We start from the raw sequence: 20,186 nt of genomic DNA on the forward strand, positions 1-20,186 counted from the left end.
GAAACTCCTAACGTTAATGAAGTTACAGAATCGAATGTAACCCATCAAAGTTCTCCTGACGTGTATGAGGGGTAACTCCAGTAAACTACATACAACAGACAATATAGTATAGATATTATATAGCTGGTTACTGAGTTGAAGTTAATAGTAATAAGTAAAAAGTTGAAGTAGGCTAATTTTCCTTCATGTATGGGTTGACATTTGCACTCATTTCTCCACTTAGCTTCGTGCAGCAATTAAGCAATATTACACTCGAGGGTGTGCGTTACCGTCATTATTGGCACGACAGTGATGCGGTCAGGGTCCGTAAGCATCACTGAAGTGCCAATAATGACGGTAACGCACACCCTCGAGTGTAATATTGCAATTATACAACAGTTACCAACAAAATAAAAGATATAAACAAAATGTATTCATATTGTGGGGCAATTCGCTCTCAAAATAAAAAACTTTTTGCTAGTGTTATCTCCGTTTCCCTGGAAATACATGGGGTCTGACTAATAACTGGAAAACAATCAGTCACGTCAGTAGACTCCTATGTAATGGAACCTAGTTTACTACTCCAGCAAGTAGGCGGAGCCTTAGTAACGACCTAGCAACAGAGACGATTTCTAGTCCCTGTTGAGTCAGAAAAGCCAACTGGAGCTAATGCTTTCTAGAGATCGCGGGATTTCCCAAACTGAATAAATACCACACATATAAACACAAAACTGCCTTGCTAGCTCAATCTTGTTGTAACTAAGATATCTGCTGAAAAAAATAATTTTCCCATGGACAGATTTAGCTACTATGTCCGCGAACTTCACACGGCACAGCTGATGGAGGATGCAGAGCGTCTGGTAACATCAAGGCTGAACAGAGTTAACGTAGCGTTATATTTAAATATAGCCTATTGTATGATAATATATGGCGGAGTAATATTTAGTGATGAGCACGGCTAGGTGTGCTGTCATGCTGATTTGAGCACGTTCTAAATGTCTAGTTGACCAATCAGATCGCTAGGTCGGAACTACCTGTTATAAATAAAATAATAAAAATACTTTACACTTGAATGCGGTGTCAGTCATTGCAGCGGTCGACGTTCCACTGCTGTCCGTCATTGTTGACATTTGTTAGTGCTGTTTTTTCTCTCTCTGGCGGCTCAGTCGAAGTGACGTGTCTTCCGCTGCGCAGAGGACTGTGGGTCAGAATAGCCAAAAAAGCATGCTGGCCTGCATACTGCAAAATTCGACCGGATGTAGTAGGGCATCCGGGTATTTTCTGGCATACTGCATTGACATGCATGAATTGGGACATGCTAAATCTTTTTCTGGCATACTAAATAGTATGGAAGTATGGGTATTGGAACGCACCCAGTGTCTCTGAAAGGCCTGGACAGCCACTGATCAACACTGGCCTCTTAAGCATATCATGGTGTTTCCCCCTCAGTGCTGGGAGCATTGACTATTTAAATGATCCTCATGTATGAAATTAATAGAAGGTCTTAATAAAGTGTCAGAGTGTTGTCATCCTAGAAGAGACCACTCCCACACTCCCATCAGGATAGAAAAACTATTTATTACACACAGGCTTTTAATGTAATTTGTTTTCATCTTCACCTCTTGTTTTTGCTTGTGTCATTTTTCTATAATCTTGTTTTTAAATAAATCCTGCTACCTTCAACATTCATCTTTGGTTTTCATTCATTGTCATTTTAGTCTATCAGCCCTCTAACATCCCCATAACTTTAAGCTGGCAGGTAACTCCTCACTAGCTTGTCAGCTACTGTAGGGTCCTGTCTAAAGCTGAGCCTTGGAGTCTCTGTTAACACTTATAGAGTACTGTCACTATATACAATATCCCAATTCATCTTAATAATGTTGTTGACCTGGACCGCCTCCCTACTATATGTTGTATCAATAGGATTTGAAGGTCTCCTTCTGTTTGAAAGTTTAATATTATTTATTATTTAACCATGTCAGTAAAATGTCCACACCTGCTTTCAACATATTTCCTTGTTTTTGGTGCTGTAGTAACTGCACCCACACCATCATTGTCATCTCACATCTGGAAAGGCCCTGTGCATTTTGTGTGAGCCTCCTCCCGGATAACAGATCAGTATGGTGGGGGAAGACTGTGAGATTAAAAGGAAAGGGCACTGACCTCAATGTAAATTACCTCATTTCCACCCCTAAGAGCTGGTATCAAGGAACAGACCTGGTAAATAACCATACAACTCCAACAGACCTGTCTTTGTTAATCCCCAAACAGACAGAGGGTCCTATCTTACACCCAGCGCAAAGCGCAGCGCAAGTGTCATTGCTAGTTTCCAACCGACACAGTTGTCATTTTCACGCCCAGCGCCCACGTTGTTTAAATAGCAAATGTACTTGCGCCCATCTTTGCGCCCATGGGCGTGTTGGTCTTAAAATGAGGTGTGGTCAGGCGCATTGTTGGCGCATTGCTATCTTGAGGCAGCAGAAAGCGATTGCACCATTGACCAACAAAAACCTGGTCTAAAGTCTGGCGCAGTATTTTCCTGCTATGGGCGCATTATTCAGATAGTAAGATGCGTCTCTCTCTCTCTCTCTCTCTCTCTCTCTCTCACCATTACCATGCAAAATAGAAAAATAGGATAATCTAGCCTACTATGAAAATGTGCACTTTACTTCGTTCCTGACATGTATTTTGGTGCCAAATTGCCATATGCTTTCACCATTACGCAATGCCAAATGCCAAAAACTACATGTAACGTACAAGTCCCGTTAACCATCATCACACATGGCCAATTGCTAAATACGCAACCTACAACCAAGAAAAACAACACAGTAAATCTGTAAAAAGCACAGCCCAACAAAAAGTCATGATACTAAACTGCAAAGGCATCTTACCTTCACCCGACGCACACACACATCGCCATCACGCACGAGCAGATCCGTTTCCTCAGCAGAAAACCATTTGTTTGTCCAACTTGCCGAATCCGCTATTTAAATAGCAATGCGCCAAGGTGCAAGCACACCTGGCTCTTAAAGGGAATGCGAGATGACACTGATTTGTTGAGTTCATGTTAAGCCCAAAACACAACTATGATTAATTAAGGAACTTAGTACAACCCCTTTGCACCTTGCGCCTTACTTTGCACCCACATTGTGCGTTGTTTAACTAGCACTAAATGCTCTTGCGCCATGCGCTTTAGAGCATGCGCCATGGATCGTTTAAATAGGGCCCAGTGAGTCTGAAAGGAAACACATTGGAATGTGTCCGAAATCAGGAGAAATATTTGATACAGACTCATGCAACCTTGGGTATCACATTGTGGTGGACTCTAATGTATATGTCTAATTTTATATGTAACTGGAATGTTTTATATAATAGTTATTGCATTATTCAATTTCTTTATCTTTACATGGGGCTTAGATAGCCATGTTTGATATTGAAGTGTTCAGGAATTTGTGCTGAGTTTAATAATGTTAATGTTACGGCGATCAATTATATTGGATAGATCTGGGAACCAAAATCAGGGTTTCATGCATATGTAATGAGCCGTAACACTAGACATGCCAGCCCACGCACACAACCCTCAACTGATCACAACAAAACCAAACACACACATTTCCAATGCGGATTTCATGCACTTTACGTGGTCGCGACACGTGTGCTAACGGAGTCTGACAACTTTGTTCCAAAATTTGTCTCCAAAGACAGACTCAACTGCATCACCATCACAAGCCAAGTAGAAAGCCTGTTTCATCCTAAACAGTGAAGAGAGCCTTGCTGCCTTGCCTATCTGCCTGACAAATACACACACACACACCAGCACGTGTGTCTGTGTGTCCTGCCTGCTACAACCTCGCTATCAGCTATCCTGCTGAGTTTAACTCTGAAGAATCATCAGAACCTCCAGAGTGGGTCGGTGTTAGCCTTGAGAGACCCACAGCCCTGTCCAGCAGCCTGCGTGCTCCAGCCTGCGTGCTTCACTCTGTTGCTGCCTGCTGAGATCAACTGAACAGACGTGGGATCTTCATCCTCCAGCACCTCGTCGAGCCGAGACTCCTCACAGCCTCCCGGCCTCAACGTGCTTCATCTCCCTCCGGACCTCCACTGGTGTCGTATGTATGGTCATTGTCTGCTGGGCATCATATCATACATCACACATAGCTATTCCATTACATTCACACTTCACACACATATCATACACTTTATTACGGCTCCTATAGTTATAGTAGCCTAACCATTCAGTTATTCAAGGATTCATTTAAGTCAGTTTTCCAGATAGTTATACTGTCGCCCCTTTATTGCTATCGTTGTTGACTCATGTCTTCCACTGCTCATCTTCCATGATTGTGTCTGCTGAAATGTTGGTTTAATTATCAGTATTGCATATTCACATGATCATCTATTTCTATTGCCATGGATTAATCAATTCATAGGTATATCTCTTGTATATATTGTACTATATTCACTTGTATTTACCTGATTATTGAGTGTGCTTTAGTTTAGTAATAAATATATTATTTTGCATAAAGTCACCTCATGTGCTTATTGTGTGGGTTTAAATTCAAACATGCCGAGAACTCGCTCCTTCAGATGAGACCTGTTGATGCTGTCTGTTATCTGGTGCCCCGTTCTTAATTCTCATAGAAGCTAACTCTAAATTATATTGATATCAGACACCATTAATACCTATCACCACTACAGTGCTTGTCTGTTTTTCCAGTGGCTTGTCTTTTCCTTCTACAGTCTCACACCACACTCCCCTCTTCTGGCCTGACTCAGTGTCTGTACAATAGATACATGTGTTCACCCAACTATTCCCTTCCTTCAAGAAAAAGACTCTCTTGACTTTCCTCTATCTAAACAAGGCTTCCTGATCCAGTTGACTGAATGATCATCCTGATCTGTTTGGATCCTGACAGTCCAGATATTCCAGGACCAGCGTGGATAAGCTGTATGGATCATTCAGCAGTGGTTTGGGGCTCAGCATCAGGACAGCTTACTTTGCTAGATGTTGTTGTGCTTATAATGGTCTGATTGGGCTTCTTCACTGGAACTGTCCTCTTCATTTGGGGGAACTTTCAGGTTGTTGAGGTGGGAGGTGGGCTGTTTTAAGTTCAAAAGGCAAACTGGAAGTGACACTATGAACAATATCATCAATCCTCACCAACCAAGTCGTGTGTGTGTGTGTGTGTGTGTGTGTGTGTGTGTGTGTGTGTGTGTGTGTGTGTGTGTGTGTGCGTGTGTGTGTGTGTGTAAACAGTGTGTGACAGTGGTAAACTGCTGCATCTTCAGCCTGGACTCCACTGATGGTCAGAGTGAAGTCAGTCCCTGATCCACTGCCTGTAAAACGATCTGGAATCCCTGATGCTCGAGAACTAGCTTGGTAAATGAGCAGTTTAGGAGTTTCTCCATCTCTCTGTTGGTACCAGGATAAATAGATACTACTATAAACCGTCTGACTGGTTCGACAGCTGATGGTGACCGAGCCTCCCGGAGCAGACCTCACTGCTCCAGGCTGAGTCACTGTGATCTGGCCTCTGGACTCTGAGGATACAGAGACAAAAACATAAACCACCGTCATGGTTTTCTCCGCTTCATTTCAGAGGGACGGATGTTCATAGAGGAGAGGAGTTTGATTCTCTGGACTTTACCTGTGAAGCAGCAGCAGAGGAGAGTCCAGATGAGGATGGAGATCAAAGTCATGTTTTGATGAGGAGGATTTCTGTGGCTTCTGTTGTCATGAAGGACAGCTGTCAGTCATCCAGTGTTCAACTCTCAGGACTATAAACTCTCCCAGAGCACTGGAGCATGGTGCTGCTGATGCAAAGTGGCTCTCTATGGAAATGCTCTGACTGACTCCAACAGGGACTTGGATTACTGTGATGATGCTGTTTCTAAATGGATCAATCAAGTTACCAAACTCTTCATTAACAATGTATTCACGCAAAATTTGATGTAGATTTGGCTTGATGTCTATAAACAAGTTTTCTTCAAGGATATCTCATGTCTTGTTATAGGCTAGTTTACTGCTAGAGAAATCAATATCACTACAAGATAAAATTAACAATAGACAAATAAAAAATAGACTAAATTTGAAACTTTGGTGAATAATTTGATAGTTTAGCTTGTTATTACATCAGTTAGCTAAAGTTTTATGAAGTGAAAATAATTTTGGTGAGTTTGTTTTGTTCAAAGTGAGAGAGCCGTGTCTCTCTAGAGTGAGAGGTTTTTGTACGGCGGCTCAATGAGTTTGTATCACTGTGGTACACTTTTGGTGGAGGAACCAGACTGGATGTTGGAAGTAAGTTCACCTATCTAATATTTTTTATTAATCTATTAACTACATTTTAAATTTTTGCATATGCGATGCACTTTAGAGCAAAATATTTGACTTTCCATGTTATTATATAATTTTTCTAATATCAGTTTTCTCTCACCAGTGAAAGAAAAAGTTAATAAATGTAATCCAAATGATCAATCTAATTATTATAAGTTATTGGGCCAGAGGAGAAAGCATGTATTCATAACTCTTAGTTTAATGTTGCATCTTGAGGCATTGTAGTTTTAGTTTTGTCTGGTAAAGTGAGAGAGCCGTGTCTCTCTAGAGTGAGAGGTTTTTGTACGGCGGCTCAATGAGTTTGTATCACTGTGGTTGACTTTTGGTGGAGGAAGCAGACTGGATGTTGGAAGTAAGTTTCTGCACAAATATAAAATATCGTATCATCTATCAACAGTTTTAATCCTGTGTCTGAATGTTAGTAGTACATTTAAATATTCACTGTGTTGATTTTCATCACTTATAGTCACCTTTTCTTTTCTCTGTTTCTCTCCTTAACCATGGAGTCTAACTTACAGCTGCCTGACTTGTTCCAAAATTGCTTCCACAAATTTTCAACATCATATTATTTATTAAGGCTTTCATTGCTGTGTCAGGATTTTTTAAGTAGATATAAATATCTTGTGATTTATAGTGTCCTTTTCTCTGTTTCTCTCCTTAACCATGGAGTCTAACTTACAGCTGCTTTACTGCACTTTTCTTTACACATTGTAGGACTGTCAAAAGTCAACAGCTTGAGCTTTAGAAAAGGTTTTAGAAAAAATTTGAAATGGTTTGGCAGGTTCTTGTTTAATTTCTCAGTTTTACCGTAAATGTAAGTCAAATTAAAACTAAAGTAATGAGCGTTTCTATATACCTGAAAATTTGAAAATGTAGCCAAATCTCATGCTTTCATATATAGTGTACTTTAACATTATTTTGACAGTTTGCTAATTCCAATTGCTGTTTTAAACCCTGCTTTTTTACTGTTTTCTTCAACACAATTCATGTGTTAGTACACATTTATATTTTGACCATTATTTCAACCGGTTTCCAGTTATTTCATAGAACATTTTAAAATGTATTGGTAATCTAATTCTTTCATATTTTTCACTTTTTAAATAAAATTCAGTCAGAGAAAATTGAAAATTTGGAGGAAATTTTTAAAATGTAGCAAATATATGCTGAGATGCTCTCATGCATGAGAGGCTTCTTAAAGGGAAGTGAAACAATGTGTGAGTGAGTGACTGGTGGAGCATAAAATCTGACAGAAACTCCTTAAAGGGGAAAATGGACTCTCACACAGTAAAGGTGTCAAACCGCCTTGTGATTGATTGACAGCTGCAGCCTTCCTGTCCTCTAAGCTGATTGGTGTCTCCTAGGTGATGTCTGTCCCACCCTGACGGTGCTGCCCCCCTCCAGCGTGGAGCTGCAGCAGGGGAAGGCCACGCTCATGTGCCTGGCCAACAAGGGCTTCCCCTCAGACTGGAGGCTGGCCTGGAAGGTGGACGGCAGCAGCAGCAGCAGCAGCAGCTGGGAGGAGAGCAGGAGCCCCGGGGTGCTGGAGAAGGACGGCCACTACAGCTGGAGCAGCACCCTGAGGCTCTCTGCAGACCAGTGGGGGAAGGTGGGCTCTGTGACCTGTGAGGCCACCCAGGGCTCCCAGTCTCCGCTCTCGGAGACACTGAGGAGAGACCAGTGTTCCCAGTCCTGACCTGACTCACTGGGACTTCTGCTACTGGTTTTACTCTGCTACTGCTCTCAGTCTGCACTCAGCACTGTAGTCTCTCTCTCTCTCTCTCTCCTCACGTTCTGTCACCAGACTCATTACATCTTTAAATAGTAATGTTTTCTTGCTCGCGGTATGCCAATATTCTTGATATGTTAAGACAATAAAGATCTATTCACCAAATCAGCTGTGTTTACATGGTATCCATGTGTCCATGTGTATTTTTTATTATATTATTCATTAACTCTGTGACAGCAACATGACAGTGACTGTGTTTACCACTGGTATCCTAAAGACAGGGAGGAGCTAGTTGTGGATGTAAGGATGAAAGGAGGCCATTTTCATTTTTATCTCTTATCACTGGTTGCATGACTGCAGCAAAATTGCTCTCATGTATTCTTTTTCAAATTTCTCTGTATGGTTACACCTAGATAGACAATCATATGTTTTAACCCAATGATCCCTAATTACCAAAGTGTTCTATTGGTAAGGCTTCTGAATTTTCCAAATTTATACTCTATCTAGAAAATATGCTGAGTCTTTGTAATAAATCTACAAAAGTTGTAAAATACATTTCAGGATTAGAATTAAAAAGCAGGATATCGTCAGCATAAAGGGAAACAACATATAAAACCTCCAGTTTTGACCACTGAAATATTTACATGTGTGTGTTCTGTCTGCAAAGGGTTCAAGCACTGAGACAAATAAAAGTGGTGACAACAGATACCCTTGATGTGTCCCCCTTTCCAATTAAAAGCTAGAAGATGTCTTCAAAAATTAAAGGTTGTCCAGTTTTCTGACCTGAGGCTGAATGGAGCACAACAAGTCAAGTGTGTGTTTGTGTTTGGACTGAACCAGTCTTCCCAGTCTTGGTTTGAGAGGGTGGAACATAGGCGGAACATAGGCGGTTTTACCATAAGGCATAGGTAGGCAATTGCTTGGGGCCTCGTCCGCCAAAGGACCTCGTGAATTTTTTATTATTATCTTTTTTTTAATTCCACCTGTTCTAAATAAATTTGCATAATTGACGCCCCGATAATGCCATATAAGGTTAGGGGTCCGGCCCATATGTCGGGAAGCTTCATTCATAAAAATGACACGGAACACTAAAGAGAAGTCTACCAACTCTGAGACCGAAATCCTACTATCAGAAATAAGTCAACCAAAGCATATAATATTTAATATAATTAATAGTGGAATCAAAGGCCCTGCTAAAGCCCAGGAATGGGAAAAAAATAACTTGTGCTGTCAATGCAGTGTGGTCTGTTGTGCATTCCCTTACGGAAATCAACTATAGGCATAGTATTCCTATTCTACATTTTAGATGAATACTAAATAAATATCCCAACAAATCTATAATTCCCTATAGGAATATTATAGTGATACTACAGAAGACGAAAATACCATGATATGGTCACTCCCTAGTGAGTATCACAGACACTCTAAGTCCTTATCGGAGTATTATAGGAATATTATAGGACTATAGTGATTTGTCGTTAGGGCACTGTCACAGAAATAAAAAAAGAAATGGCTTGACATGAAATTAGATGCAAAAAGCAAGACGACCCATGACTGCAACAGGAGGGCCAGGAGGAATTCTCTGTTACACAGACAGATGAAAGAATAGGCCTATACCTGCCATAACTGGGATGTGGCAGGAGGAGGATGTCGCCCTGGACAGCGACTTGCAAGCTGCTGCAGCATGTGATGATATAGGCTTATGCATGAGTCTAATGGTAAGACCTAAAGCCATTTCTTCTCTTTTTAAAATTTAGATTCACTTGCACTTTAATAATCCACATTAACGTTATCAACTGGAGTAAAATAGCCTAAATCAGATTCATCTCCATCTATAATGTATTTTCCCCAATACAATCTAACCTTTTTGTTTTGTCTTTGTATTGAGCACACTTATAGGCTACTATGTTTATGAGATTGCTATTTTTCCTGTGACTATAACCACTGTAGTTAATCTCAACATGATTATACATTACAGTGTCATTTATACTGTATATTCAAACTCAAAATTTCTTCAAAGTGACAGAGATACAATCTATTAGTCAACAACAAAGTTTTGGTTTTTTTTTGCTTGGAGAACGGCAGGTTGATTGTACGTGACTCGTACAACAGGTCTGGACCACTCCTACATTTTGTTCTTACCTAAGAGAAAATTGTAAATACGAGAAAATTGGTGAATGTGGCAAGTTCTCTTAAATCGCTCGTACGAGTGATTTAAGAACAAATCTGTTCGTACGAGTGGTTCTTGCATGAGGCTCATTGTTCGTAATATCTGACAAGGACATTTTTCATAGCACCTCGGCCCAGTTATCAATTCTCATATGTACAAGAGCCATGTATTGTTCCTGCTTCCCTCATCTTGTTCTCCACAATTAGCGGTGTTATGCATTAGATGAAGAGCTCTGAGTGTGTGTGTGTGTGTGTGTGTGTGTGTGTGTGTATGTGTGAAGTTCTTCAGTTAGAACAGTTAGAATTTTCATTTGGGTCTGTCCTTTAGTTCTGTGGCTTTGTTAACTGAAAAGAGCTGCCTCCAAATAGTTTTTGTTCACTAGCTATGGTTGCGTTAAGCAAAACGGAGAAGGGCCTCACACATTGGTCGTTGCCTGGGGCCTCCAAATCACTAAAACCGCCCCTGGAAATATATTCAGTATGTTTCAGCTACTATACTAATATGCCAGTTAAAAAGCTGAAAGTTATTATTAATATATTTTTCTAAATTCACTAATTAAGTATTAATGCCTCATAATCTCAAGGAAAAAGTTAAAATTCATGACAGTTGAAATTAAATCCTTAGAATGTTTGACTGACTGAAACTGTAAGACTCACTGTAACAGTAAACACTGTAAAGAAATGTTTTAGTTTCTGTGCAGCTGTTGAGTCAGATCAGTTCCTCTCCAGCTGAGGGAGGTTTTTGTACGACGTTGTATCACTGTGTGAACGGTGTGCTGTAATCCTGCTGACAGTAGTAAACTCCTGTATCTTCAGTCTGGACTCCACTGATGGTCAGAGTGTAGTCACTCCCAGATCCACTCCCACTAAAACGATTTGAAATCCCAGACTGACGGTTTGTAGCAGCATAAATCAGGAGTTTAGGAGCTTCTCCAGGTTTCTGAAGGTACCAGCTGAGTTCATTACCAACACCTGAACTGGTTTTACATCTGATAGAGACAGTCTGTCCTGGTTCAACAGACTGAGATTCAGGAGACTGAGTCACAATGATTTCTGCTAATGAATCTGAAAAATATCAAAAAGAGGAGAAGGGTTATTGAGATAAATACAACTTGGAGAAAGATGATCAATTTCAAAACAGAAGAGTATCATTTCATTAACATGGAGAATAGATGGAAGAAGGTAAATGCTGGTTGTTTCAGTGTTTCTCCATCATAGCAGAACATCATTCTGGTAAACCTGGTTATATCCAGAAACAAAGTTTTCAGAAGAGAGTCTCACCCTGAACAAGGAGCCCCAGGCTGCCCAGCAGGAGAATCTGTGACATCATCATTGTGCTGGCGGCGTGTCAGTGTCTCTGAAAGGCCTGGGCAGCCACTGATCAACACTGGCCTCTTAACCGGTGGAGAGCAGAGAGGCAGGACAGATATGCAAACACACACACACACATACACACACACACACACAGAGTCAGTGAAGTGTAGCTGTTCTGAGCATATAATTTCTCCCTCAGTGCTGGGAGCATTGACTATTTACATTATCTTCATGTACATGAGAGCATTACTAGTCCAAGTTTCCATAACATGTCATAAATGATATACCTTATTGAATTTCATGCATTGCATGGGTCAAGGTAGCTGGGTGTTTCTTTGTTGTATCTTTTAAATCAATGTATTTTATCGTTAAATGTCTTGTTCTTGATGTTCTGAATGTTCTTTTTTTCTTTTCATATTTATTACTTTTGGAGTAATAATACTTTTTGGAATTTGTTAGTGACCTTTGATCTTTGCAATTTTTACAATCAGGAACAATATTTTTTATGGACAACACTTTTTTACATGTACTGTAATTTTGCAACTCTGCAAGAATGCTCATGAATCTAATAGTTATATTCTACTTTTCTGATGTCTTGTGGTAGAAATACATAATATTTACATATCCCTTACTATAGTGAGAATCAAATCTGTATAAAACTACTAGCAAGATAGCTGTTGTGGATGTACTGTTGACCTAACTAATATAATTGAATATAATAATTAGCTAGTTTAGAGATTTACTAATGTTGACCGGTGCATTTAACCTTATTTATCTAGAGATTGAAGTACCTTATTTGGTTTTGCTTCATCCTTCTGGTCACAATAGTTCCAGATATACAGAAAGTGTCATAGATGCTGACTGAGGACCAGATACCAGATCAACAGATGCTGGATGAGGAGCCTATTGCTGGTCCTGATTCAGATTCTGACATGTCTGATGCTTCTGACTTGGACTGAGAGACAGGGACAAGCTGTTTGTAGATGCACCTGGGAGTCAAGCTCTCCTAGATAAACAGACAGAGGACTCTTCTGATGAGACTCCTGAAGAGGAAAGTCAGAATCAGTCTGATAGATCAAGTGGACAGGGCTTTTATCAGAGTGAGCTTCGTCCCTCTGAAGGCACAGCAAGAACCCATAACATCCTGAGGAGCTTCCCAGACCTGCAGTAGGACCAACTGCTGTGTCCCCAAAAGATGCCTGGGAGATGTTCATCATTGAAGAGCTGCTCAAATGCACCAATTTAGAGGTTCTGACACTCCTTGCTGGTGGATAAAAGAGCTGTAGGAGATGTTTTTAGATCCACAGAAAAATCCAAACTACCAGGCCACAGTGAGGCTCAACAGGTATAAGGATATCTGCTGCCTTTTTATATTGAAATATTATGACTGCTGAAAGGTCAAGCAGATTTCAAACAACAAAACCGTCCTGTATGATCCAAATCACAGCTCAGATAATAATTTTTTGACCCAGGTTATTTATTCTATGTGGTTTGAATAGGTTATGTATCAACTTAATAAAAGGTCTTAATAAAGTGTCAGGGCGTTGTTGTTCTAGAAGAGACTACTCCTACAGAGTCATTGTAAGTTTGTCTATGACTCTGTCTTAAAAAGTGCTATTTAATAAAGTTTAATACTATTTACTATAAGTCCGTGTCAGTAAAATGCCCCAACCTGCTTTCAATATATTTAGTTTCCCTCATTTCCTCAGCAGTTCCCTTGTTCTTGGTGCTCGTCTGTATTTCCAGTGGCTTGTCTTTATTTTCTGATGCCAAGGTTTCCTTCTACAGTCTCACACCACATTCCCCTCTTCTGGCCTGACTCAGTGTCTGTACAGTAGATACATGTGTTCACCCAACTATTCCCTTCCTTCAAGAAAAAGACTCTCTTGACTTTCCTCTATCTAAACAAGGCTTCCTGATCCAGTTGACTGAATGATCATCCTGATCTGTTTGGATCCTGACAGTCCAGATATTCCAGGACCAGCGTGGATAAGCTGTTTGGATCATTCAGCAGTGGTTTGGGGGTCGGCATCAGGACAGCTTACTTTGCTAGATGTTGTTGTGCTTTTAATGGTCTGATTGGGCTTCTTCACTGGAACTGTCCTCTTCATTTGGGGGAACTTTCAGGTTGTCGAGGTGGGAGGTGGGCTGTTTTAAGTTCAGAAGGCAAACTGATAGAGACACTATGAACACCACCATGAATCATTAAGTGTGTATGTGTGTGTGTGTGTGTGTGTGTGTGTGTGTGTGTCCTCAGTGAACTGTATCAGTTCCTGCAGTAGCTTCCAGCTGCAGCAGTCAGTTCAGTCTCTGTTCAGTGTGACTGAGGGAGGTTTTTGTACGACGCTTTATCACTGTGTGAACACTCGCTGACTGTTGATTTCATGGTAACTCTGACAGTAGTAAACTGCTGCATCTTCAGTCTGGACTCCACTGATGGTCAGAGTGAATTCAGTCCTTGATCCACTGCCTGTAAAACGAGCTGGAATCCCTGATGCTCGCAAACTAGCTGCGTAAATGAGCAGTTTAGGAGTTTCTCCTTCTCTCTGTTGGTACCAGGCTAACCGGTGGTAGTTGCTATAAACATAAACCGGCTGACTGGTTCGACAGCTGATGGTGACCGAGCCTCCCGGAGCAGACCTCACTGCTCCAGGCTGAGTCACTGTGATCTGGCCTCTGGACTCTGAGGATACAGAGACAAAAACACAAACCACCGTCATGGTTTCTCCGCTTCATTTCAGAGGGACGGATGTTCATAGAGGAGAGGAGTTTGATTCTCTGGACTTTACCTGTGAAGCAGCAGCAGAGGAGAGTCCAGATGAGGATGGAGATCAAAGTCATGTTTTGATGAGGAGGATTTCTGTGGCTTCTGTTGTCATGAAGGACAGCTGTCAGTCATCCAGTGTTCAACTCTCAGGGACTATAAACTCTCCCAGAGCACTGGAGCATGGTGCTGCTGATGCAAAGTGGCTCTCTATGGAAATGCTCTGACTGACTCCAACAGGGACTTGGATTACTGTGATGATGCTGTTTCTAAATGGATCAATCAAGTTACCAAACTCTTGATTAACAATGTATCAGCGCTCATTTTTTATGTAGAATTGGCTGAAAAAAAATGTCTTCTGTCTTGTTTTAGTTACAGCTAGAGAAATCAATATCACTACAAGACAATTATGTCAAAACAATATACAAACCAAAATTGATAAATGTTTGAAGTCTGTGGCATAGTTTGATAGTTGTTTTTCTACTTAATATGTCAACTAGCATGATTTTACAAACTGAGAGTGATTTTTGTGAGTTTGTTGTTCTCAAACTGAGAGAGCCGTGTCTCTCTAGAGTGAGAGATTTTTGTACGGCGGCTCAATGAGTTTGTATCACTGTGGTTCACTTTTGGTGGAGGAACCAGACTGGATGTTAACTGTAAGTACCTTTGATTTCTCCATGTGCTCATATTCAATTTTATCATATTGCCATTCAATAAATGTAGGCCTTTATTGAAGATATAGTTGTTGAGATTTGGAATGTAATATTATTGAAGTGATTATTGAAGTCTTCCATTTCTCCTAATATAAACTAAACACACACTAATGAAAGTGTGTAAATTATTTTTGATTGTTTTGTAGATTCTTGTCATTTAATTTTTCCTAAATAACAGATTTGGTTAATGTAGACAGTATTTTGATTTTAAAACTTCCTCTTTATGACTGTGTCTGTAAGAAAATGTTCTAGATTTTTTAATAAATGTAAAACCTTTTAACATTTTTGTTAAAAAAAAATGCATAATCTCATATTCTGTGAGCATTTATAAAGTAAGTATTATTAGGAAACATTTAATGTTTTACTCAATCATTCTACCAGCCTAATGATGTTAATGGCATGCCACATCTAGCACCATAAATATCATATCATTTTGGTATAGACTTTAAACCACATACTGTAGTATATGAGATAATAAGGTAAGTTGGCAAAACTATTTCAGTAAGCAGACATGTTCATTTTGAGTTTCTCAGTAATGACGCCTTTCTGTTTCCATGGTTCAGTAGTGAAACCTGCGTAAATGAGGAGAGCAAACGCACACTGTCTCTTACAAGTTGTTGGTTTCAGCAAAGAAATCTTGAAGATGAAAAGTTAAAGGCTTCACACTCTTGCTCAAATGCATCATTTGTAATTATCAAACACCAACATTTAATTTGATACTTAGAAAAGTATGCATTGGAGCAAGAGTTTATCAACAGTAGTGAAACCTGTCTGTTGCCATGGTTCAGCAGTGATGCCTGTCTGTTGCCATGGTTACTGAGCTCAGAGAGGAAAGTGAAACATTGAAGACCAGTTTCATCCAATCTCTCTCACTGCTGAGTCTTCTGAGAAAGATATTTTTATCATCTGAGTGCCTGTAATCCACAGGAGTTGCAGTTTATTTTCCCTCATGTGGACTTGTTAAATTTTCTCTCTCTCTCTCTCTCTCTCTCTCTCTCTCTCTCTCTCTCTCCAACCTCCTGTCTGTCTCCTCCAGTGGGTCGAGTGGTCCCCACCCTGACGGTGCTGCCCCCCTCCAGCGTGGAGCTGCAGCAGGGGAAGGCCACGCTCATGTGCCTGGCCAACAAGGGCTTCCCCTCAGACTGGAGGCTGGCCTGGAAGGTGGACGGCATCAGCAGCAGCAGCAGCAGCAGCTGGGAGGAGAGCAGGAGCCCCGGGGTGCTGGAGAAGGACGGCCACTACAGCTGGAGCAGCACCCTGAGGCTCCCTGCAGACCAGTGGGGGAAGGTGGGCTCTGTGACCTGTGAGGCCACCCAGGGCTCCCAGTCTCCGCTCTCGGAGACACTGAGGAGAGACCAGTGTTCCCAGTCCTGACCTGACTCACTGGGACTTCTGCTACTGGTTTTACTCTGCTACTGCTCTCAGTCTGCACTCAGCACTGTAGTCTCTCTCTCTCTCTCTCTCTCTCTCTCTCTCTCTCTCTCTCTCTCTCTCGCTTTCTGTCACAAGACTCATCACATTTTTAAATAGTAATGTTTTCTTGCTCGCAGTATGCCAATATTCTTAATATGTTAAGACAATAAAGATATATTCACCAAATCAGCTGTGTTTACATGGTATCCATGTGTCCATGTGTATTTTTTATTATATTATTCATTAACTCTGTGACAGCAACATGACAGTGACTGTGTTTACCAGTGGTATCCTAAAGACAGGCAGGAGCTAGTTGTGGATGTAAGGATGAAAGGAGGCCATTTTCATTTTTATCTCTTATCACTGGTTGCATGACTGGAGCAAAATTGTTCTCATTTGTTCTTTTTCAAATTTCTCTGTATGGTTACACCTAGATAGATAATCCTATGATTTAACCCAATGATCCCTAATTACCAAAGTGTTCTATTGGTAAGGCTTCTGATTTTTTCAACTTTATACTCGATTTAGAAAATATGCTGAGTCTTTGTAATAAATCTACAAAAGTAGTAAAATAAATTTCAGGATTAGAAATAAAAAGCAGGATATCATCGGCATAAAGGGATATAACATGAGTGTGACCTCCAGTTTTGACCCCTGAAATATTTACATGTGTGTGTTCTGTCTCTGCAAAGGGTTCAAGCACTGAGACAAATAAAAGTGGTGACAATTCTGAGGTTGAGAGAATTGTTTTACTAAAGGACTCTCAGTATGTTTGTCCTAAAATATGATATATTTAAATAATATTGAATTACTCATGCAGTCAGGTGTATTTTCATTTGCTGGACAATTTTAATGAGTTGGAATTTGTGGAGTTTTTTGGAATAAAAGATACTCAAAATATTTCACTAAAAATCCTACTTTGAAATCAGTATTAATTGCATTAACATTATGGATTCAATATGTTTTGAAAACATTAAAGTATTTGATGTAATTCTGCACTGACTTTGAGATTGAGATTGTCTGAAAAATACACAGTATGTTTGAAGTAGAAAATAACAGTTACATGATGAAGATCCTCTTTTAATATGTATTTTTAAAATTGCAAATGAAGTATCAGTGCCTCATAATCTGTTTTGAAATATCTTGCTTCATGACAGTTGAAATTCTATATTTAAAATGTGTTTGATTTTGTAAAGTGTTAGACTTACTGTAACATTAATCCTGTTTCAAACCAAGTTTCAACATTATAATCATTAAAACTATATTACAAATTAGTTTTCATTATGGAAATGTAATTATTGTATACTATTATTAACTCTATGTTTAGTCAAACCTCTAATGTTTTAGTTTCTGTGCAGCTGTTGAGTCAGATCAGTTCCTCTCCAGCTGAGGGAGGTTTTTGTACGACGTTGTATCACTGTGTGAACGGGTAGCTTTTACGCTGCTGACAGTAGTAAACTCCTGTATCTTCAGTCTGGACTCCACTGATGGTCAGAGTGAAGTCAGTCCCAGATCCACTCCCACTAAAACGATTTGAAATCCCAGACTGACGGTTTGTAGCATCATAAATCAGGAGTTTAGGAGCTTCTCCAGGTTTCTGAAGGTACCACATGAGGTAGCTACTAATATCTGAACTGGTTTTACATCTGATAGAGACAGTCTGTCCTGGTTCAACAGACTGAGATTCAGGAGACTGAGTCAGAATGATTTCTGCTAATGAATCTGGAAAAATATCAAAACAGAGGAGAAGGGTTATTGAGACAAATACAATTTGGAGAAAGATGATCAATTTCAAAACAGAAGAGTATCATTTCTTTAACATGGAGAATAGATGGAAGAAGGTAAATGCTGGTTGTTTCAGTGTTTCTCCATCATAGCAGAACATCATTCTGGTAAACCTGGTTACATCCTGAAACAAAGTTTTCAGAAGAGAGTCTCACCCTGAACAAGGAGCCCCAGGGTGCCCAGCAGTAGAATCTGTGACATCATCATTGTGCTGCCGGCGTGTCAGTGTCTCTGAAAGGCCTGGACAGCCACTGATCAACACTGGCCTCTTAACGGGTGGAGAGCAGAGAGGCAGGACAGATATGCAAACACACACACACGCACACACACACACACACACACACACACACACACACACACACAGAGTCAGTGAAGTGTAGCTCTCCTGAGCATATCATGGTGTTTCCCCCTCAGTGCTGGTAGCACTGACTATTTAAATTATGATTTTGAAAATTATTATACAATAACATTTTATTTTAAGAAAAACTGAAAAGATTCTTGCACCTCAGTGTTATCTGTGGCACAAAAATCCACTTCCAGGCACTTGTGTGGATCTGAATAGTTAAAAGCCTTTACTGGATGGGCAAGGACACTAAAAACATTAAAAACAGCAGCATTTACACACATCAGCTTTCAGCCTTCATCAGAGTATGACACAAACAAAGTTAGTGTGGCCTAATTATAAGGTCTTGACTCCTGTACTACAATGCATGAACTCCCAGTGGCCTCTGGGAGGAGTTGATATGATACAAATGTATGAAGGATAGATCTAATAATCTGCAATATTCAAATAGCATATATTTTGACAACATATGACAATCATGATAAATTATAAATTAATTATAAGTTATTATTACTATAAATTATAAATCATATAAACAATCATACTAAATAACATGATCATCAACAGACTTCCATTCACACAGATACACACAGTAGCTTGTCAGCTACTGTAGGGTCCTGTCTAAAGCTGAGCCTTGGAGTCTCTGTTAACACTTATAGAGTACTGTCGCTGCTTAATAATGTTGTTGACCTGGACCACCTCCCTACTATATGTTGTATCAATAGGATTTGAAGGTCTCCTTTTGTTTGAAAGTTTAATATTATTTATTATTTAACCATGTCAGTAAAATGCCCACACCTGCTTTCAACATATTTCCTTGTTCTTGGTGCTTGTCTGTATTTCCAGTGGCTTGTCGTTACCCTGTAGTTACCCTGTAATTACATGTCACTAGGGGAGAACTACCACCGCATATATATAATTTACTCTAACTACTACAGTTACTACAGAGAACAATGTGAGAACAGTTTGTTTCGATTTTACTTGCCTCAAAACATGGAAGAACAAACTACATTAACTGCACAGTTTGCTGTCAGAAGAGCATATTAAACATATATAGCCTATGCGTTGTGATTCATACGTTGTGTTTTATCTTGCTATATGCGTCCAGTAATGAAGTTTGCTGGTGAGGTGAACGACAGCTGAGACAGTCTTCAGAGGCCAACAGTATCCATGACAACACACTGTCCCCTGGACCTTTGTTCCGAAGTAAACGCACAGATGTACCCCGTAGTTATTTTAAGTAGGCCTACCCCAAAATGATAAAGGAGTAATGTAGTTTGCCCGTGTGTTGGTAATAAGGTCATTTTGAAATAAAATCACATCCGATTTATTAAGTGCTGCAGAAATCATCACTCCATCTTCCCTGAAAGGTCCAGATTTTTGCTCAGTTTTATGGTCGTACTGTACCCTGAAATAATATAATAACTACAGTATTCTCTACAGTTCTCTCTAAATTCCTCCCAAACTTCCAGATTATTCCCCTTATTCCATAACTTCACATCTTGTTCCCCCGTACCTACATATATGTATTGGTACGTACTGTACTGGTACACTGTTAGTACAAAAGATTACAGTGTAACTCCAGAGTAATTACGCTGTATGTTGCAGGCTGTAATCTAAAGCGTTACCAATAACTCTTTACTAAA

General features: G+C 40.0%; 2 gene segments (V, D, J or C); both read left to right on the forward strand.

Annotated features, from left to right (window-relative positions):
• Positions 1 to 6,633: 6,633 nt before the first annotated feature.
• Positions 6,634 to 8,176, forward strand: LOC139648124 (Ig kappa-b4 chain C region-like). The segment is given in 2 exon segments: positions 6,634 to 6,665; positions 7,675 to 8,176. A coding segment is annotated over 1 exon segment (261 nt).
• Positions 8,177 to 9,670: 1,494 nt separating this feature from the next.
• LOC139648111 (Ig kappa-b4 chain C region-like) lies at positions 9,671 to 16,735 on the forward strand. The segment is given in 3 exon segments: positions 9,671 to 9,757; positions 14,867 to 14,942; positions 16,036 to 16,735. Coding segments are annotated over 3 exon segments (501 nt in total).
• The last annotated feature ends 3,451 nt before the right edge of the window (positions 16,736 to 20,186 follow it).

Source organism: Centroberyx affinis, unplaced genomic scaffold (genome assembly GCF_046629955.1).
Source record: "Centroberyx affinis isolate AG114_WGS23_722 - 3 ecotype Tasmania unplaced genomic scaffold, CSIRO-AGI_Caff_v1 ptg001162l_1, whole genome shotgun sequence".
In the NCBI taxonomy this organism is placed as follows: Eukaryota; Metazoa; Chordata; class Actinopteri; order Beryciformes; family Berycidae; genus Centroberyx; species Centroberyx affinis.